General features: G+C 39.4%; 1 protein-coding gene across 1 annotated transcript in view; it reads right to left on the minus strand.

Moving 5' to 3' along the window:
- Positions 1 to 5,825, minus strand: part of LOC102671322 (probable JmjC domain-containing histone demethylation protein 2C) — a 216,726-nt gene that overhangs the window by 126,369 nt on the left and 84,532 nt on the right. The window contains exon 7 of the mRNA XM_031511762.1: positions 2,578 to 2,677. Coding sequence (XP_031367622.1) covers positions 2,578 to 2,677 — 100 coding nt within the window. The remainder of the gene's footprint in view (positions 1 to 2,577; positions 2,678 to 5,825) is intronic.

Consider the following 5,825-nt stretch of genomic DNA (forward strand, 5'->3'; position numbering starts at 1 on the left):
TGAACAATAAAGTAATTGTTTGTTGAATGCAATTCTTGAAATGTAAATTATCTAAGAGGTGGATGGAAGAAAAGCGAGAAACAACGGATTGAAAGAAATATTTTTTAGAAATATTTTACGATTATATTTTTGTGCATGACACCGTGACTATTTTTATATCAACGGCATTGAAACCGTTAATTTTAATTAAGGATTTGCTTCTTCATTCTTTATTTAGAAAGGAAATGCTAATTATTATTATTATTTTTTTTTTTTTTGTACTCTTTGTCAGATATCAATATCATTATACTTTGATATCCATAGTATTTCACGTTTCTCAACAATCAATTATTTATTTCGTATATTCAACAATTTCTCAGGGGCATTCCGTTGTTGTTATTATTCTTATTATTATTATTATTATTATTGAATAGTACTTTTATACGACAAAGTTATTTAAAATTTACATTCAAGTTTATTTCAAGAGATTAAGTAACACCGGTGATGAACACCGGTGGTAGTGGCCAACACGTCAATGACAATGTGCCAAGCCTCAGGACAGTTAAACAACAGAATGAAATTTATTCCTCAATGGCTATGAATAGATAATGCAACTGTGGGATAAATAATTTTAGCAATTTAGCAAACTGGCCGTTGGGAAGAGATTTGAAAATAGAATTCTGCCGATAATGATTTTGCTTAAGTAGCATTGAGGGAATCGCTTCCGACTGTCCGTGCCCAGTGGTGGTCTTTCCGTTAATTTCCTGGGGTAAATCATATTGTAGGGGCCAATTTCCGTTGATAAATATACTATGCCGGTATCCGTAATTGGGGAGCAATGCCGCGACGAAAATCGGATTACAGTTGAAATTTCACTTCACTGTACGGTTGCTGGTTGTTGGTTTAAATTTGACATTTAAAATACGGGACAGCGTGTCAATTATTCAGGTATTCGCCGAGCAGCCAAGAATACGAAAGCGCCTCGAATCCTTAATTGATTTAATTTTAATTCATTAAGGATGCCTAAAATTAACCTCCTAATATTTAACAATTCGAATAATCTGACGCATAACTGAATTTTTTGGACGGATTAAATTTGATTACACGCGATGAGGTATAAATAATATCTTATTGTACCAAATAGATCGTGGATCTATCGCGTTAATTATTAATTTTCATTAATGGAACGATCGGGACGATGATTTTTCGAACGACGGTTTAATTATAATTTAAAGTAAATTATCCCTCGAATTATTTATAAATCTATATAATTTATATTTCTGTTAAGTGTAATAATAACTTTCGAACTGTTATTTGTCTCATCCGTGACAAAAAGATGGCGTTCGATGAGAAACAAAAATGATTTCGATCGGTTTATTAACCGCTTCAAATGATCTTACGTGATAACAGAGGAAGGAAGGAATAACAATGGCGTTAAAAGTTCGAGTAACCTAGAGAAACGATAATGAGGAACGAGTGAAAAAGAGAGAGAAAGGAAAAAAAAACGAAACAACACGGATGGATCGAGAAGTGTTTGTTTCGGACAAAAGGATTCAGAATCCCACAATTTCGTTCCATCAACATCGGCAACCTCTCCCGCCTCGAGAGTCAGCACTTCCTTCCTAGCTGAAATCCCTCCTACTATTCCCTTCACTCCCCCCTCGCCCCTTAAAACCAGAGATTCAACCAGACCTGGCAACGAGTCTTTTGTTTGTGGACCGGTTCTTCTTATAGTTCCTCGAATCATTTATTCCCCTTGGCGCGCCTCCCTGCCTACCCAGATATCTTTTCCATCCTTCCCACTCAACCTTTTTTTCGCCCCTCTATTCCGTCCCGCCCTTAACTTCTCCTTTCCCTTTCACGGCCTGCTCTTTTTCTATACACGCACCCCCTCCTCCCAAATCCCCCTTCTTGCCCCCAGAGGGGCGATGCACTTTAAGCCCTAATTCCATCTCGCTCTCTCTACTCACGACCAGTTTAATCAATGAATCTTCCCCGATCTTTATTACGATTCTACTCTACTCATTTCTCTATCTTCGTCACTCGTACTCGTAGAAGATTACGAGTTAGATAAATTTTGGTAAATGTTCATTGAAAAAGAAACTTTCTCATTTCGATGATTTTTTTTTGTATAAAAAATTTTTTTTCTATCGAGAACTTAGTTTTCGAAATTTAAAATAAAAAAGATTGCTATTTGTGTGACAATACATATAACATATTCCGTTTCCTCGAATTGTATATATCGTGGAAAATAAAATAGAAATGGTTATTAAATCGTAAATATTAAGTATAAGATAAGCTCACGTAATTTCGCTTGCCTAAGAATTGTTTATTTTATTTTCGCATTCCGTTCGAATTCGAAGAATTCTTGGAATACCTCTTTACCGATAAATGGTTGATTATTAATTAACATTATATATTTTGGACGAGATATGTCTACAAAAACAATAGATAATAATAGCAATCTTTTCCAATTTTAAAATCATTAAAATCAGCGAGCAAAAAGAAAAACCCGTTTTTCTAAATAATCGCCAACGTTTGCTTTAATCCTTCTCCCGATTCGCCCGAACGACGAATGTTCATATTTAGAGTGCCTACCTTTCTCGAGATGCTGAGAAATAGGGCTTTGTATCCTAGGCGCTGTGTGCAACTGTGTGGCGTTTCCAGGACGTCCTCGGGGCCTCCTTCCAGGTCTCGGCTGGAACACACAAGAAGGAAAAACAAGCTCAACCATCGCCGTCCGATTTATATTAAAATAACGATGAAAATTAATGATATAAAATCCTCGATAAAATATTCGATTCAGAAGCATTCCTTTACTACGCCTATATTTTCTTCTGCGGATGCATGATCGTAACGTCAGTCTGGCCCCATTTGTTCCCGGTCGTAAAGTCACGCGACGAGGCTAACTTGGACAGGGTTGCGAATAAACGGGGTTCAGGCGGTCCGCGTCTTTGTTCAACCGGCGCATTTATTACCGTAGATAAACGCGACAGCGCGGACGGTACTAGAGATAAACGCCGTTCGCAGCGTTCCGTATACAGGGTGATCCGAGCAAATCCTAATACCAAAATATAGATAGTTCACGAGGTGTATATAATTTCTGAAACAAAAGATCGACGTAACGAAATAAAAATTACGACGTTAATATTCTTTCGAGCAATGTTTCGAATATTCGTGGAAGTGTTTTTTTTCTTCTCTCGCCAACCGCAAACGCGCGCGACAAAAACGTCGAGGCGACCGTGTGTAGGTACGGGTGAGGAAGGAAATAAGAAAGAAGGCGGGACGTAGGCGAATTTACGAGCGTGGAAAGGATACGCGCGGTTGGATTATCGGCGAATATTCTCGAGACTCGAAGGGAGAGAGAAAGAGAAAGACAGAGAGAGAGAGAGAGAAAGAGAGAGATAGATAGATAGACCGCCTCAAGAGAAATTAAAAGCCGGTGTAGGTCGTGAATATACGAAAAGGTGATCGGGAATTGCCTCCGATGAGATTGCCTCTGATAAGAGGACTTTGAACGGCCAACTCTTCGAGTTTCGAAGCGGCTCGATATTCGTTCCATCGGGTTTCGAGGAGCAGAGAGAAAGAAAGAGAGAGAGGAGAAATATTATCGATCGATGGGAATAGCCTGGGCGGAAGGATTATTCGCGTATCTATAACCCTATTTTTTCCACGCGGCTCTCGTTTCCCTTCGGCAACACGGTTGAAAGAATATGCCTGGGACAGGTCGCGACGACCTCCCTCCCTCTCTCTCTCTCTCTCTCTTAGCCTCGATGCCAGAAAAGAAGATTCCAGCCTGTTTTATTGTGAATCGAGGTTAAAGTCTCTGGCACGGGACCAGACATTTCACCTAGGCCGTCGCATTCCGCCGGATGCACATGGCCACGCACATTATGTGTCCCCTTATGTAGTCTCCGCATGTGCCTTCCTCACATACCGACCACTTCCCCTTATGTAGCACCGGCCGGTGATCTACGACTCGTGTATACACAGGCGAGCATTAAAAGGGGGAGGCGGTCGGCCACGCGGGGGGAGGGGGCAGGGAGGGGGAAGCTCATGAAATAAATAGTTTGCGCCGTCGCTCCGGGCTTTGTGTCGTCGTTGGTGCGCCAGTGGCGTAGGGTCGACTCTAGGATACCCGCACCAAGAATGCGGAATAAGTGGGCCGACCGAGGAATCCCGGACGACCAAATTATTGATGTTTCGTCGCTCGTATATATACATATGTATATATATATATATATACATATACACACGCGTGTCCAACAACCGTTATCGATTCCTTGATAGTTCCTCGATGATTTAATGCCATTTTTTTTAATTCGATCGCAATTGTTCGAATGATAAAAATTGCGTAAAAATATAAGATTCAATGGGTAAAGTTTTGGCGCGAGATCATATGGACGCTTGTAAACAGATTCGATAACGATAAAAGTGGCGCATAAGAGATCATTGTAACGAGGTCGTGTAGTAGTGGAGGTGGAGGGATGTGCACTCTAGGCGGAGCGTTGCAGTTGCTCACGGATGATCTCATAATGCCATTAACGGGTAACCTCCACCAGTGATATCGTCGCCGCAGGCGGATATAGGCAGACAGCACCTTTTTCCGGCATATGCTAATCTAATTAATGGGTACACGGAAAGTCGAAAGTGTGCACCGACGATGATTGCGATGTATGAGTGCACAGTGTGCACGGTTTGCTTTAAGTGGTTACCTATGTAATTGGAAAAGATCAACGTGTATTAACGCACAACTAATCGAGGATAACCGAGTTTTGGTTAACGAGTAACACGGATTAGTTTAGATAATAGTTACGATAATATATTGTCCATATATCCTGTGAACACGATAATGTGAATATTTAATCGTTGAAGCTTCTTAATTTTATATTTTAAGATTGAAAGATAGAAACGATGAGAAACAAGTTGTTTCTGCTTTGAAAATTTGATTTGTCGTAAATTTAACTTTCAAAATTTTAACAGGATCGTATATAATTTTCTTGCAAAATTTTCGTTAGTGTGATATTCGTGTTTTAAGTTGATATTGCGTCATAAAAAATAGTAATAAATATAATATAAATGTGTAATATAAATAACCCGTGTAAGTGTAAATAAACAATGTTTTAATAAAAATCGCAATTTATTTTCAGACAAGGACTTGACTGGCCAGCTCGGAATTAGGGTGAACGAGTTGTAACAATTTTCTTGGCGTGTAATCAACTCTATAACTGCTCGCGAGCTCCCGTATAGATTATGATACTACTTTCGCTTCTTCAATGTAGATAGACTCGATAATATAATTTATTTAATTTATTCTTCCATTAATATTCTCTTGAAATAATCTTCGAATCAGAGGATTAATCCACACAAATTTCACTTGGATTACCTTTAACATTTATAAACCTAAAAATTTCGAGTTCGAAAATACGTTAAAAAGGAAAAAAAAAAAAATAAATAAAATAAAATAAAATTAAAAGGTTAAACATCGTCGAACGGACGGATGGCTATAAAACTTGAATCGTAAATGTTACCAAATACAAATCGAGTTTACAGAGAAATAGCCAATGACCCGCTACTACTCTATTCTCTCCTACGTGGATTGAAAGTTTAGGAACGATCAAACGTTCACGCTCCATTTTGTAACGTTTCACGATACGCTACAGCCAAACTTTTGATCGATAGCGTATGCAGACACGAAGGGTGGTACGATAAAGCCAGCCTCACTTGTTTACCAATTTTTACCGCCTACCTTCTCGGCCAACCGGTTCTCGGGGATACCGGTTACTCTTTCCTGCCTGTAAACTGGTCCACCCATGCTACAGACCCCTCTTCCCCCCTCCCTCCCC

This window comes from Apis dorsata, unplaced genomic scaffold (genome assembly GCF_000469605.1).
Source record: "Apis dorsata unplaced genomic scaffold, Apis dorsata 1.3 scaffold_347, whole genome shotgun sequence".
NCBI classification, from domain to species: domain Eukaryota; kingdom Metazoa; phylum Arthropoda; class Insecta; order Hymenoptera; family Apidae; genus Apis; species Apis dorsata.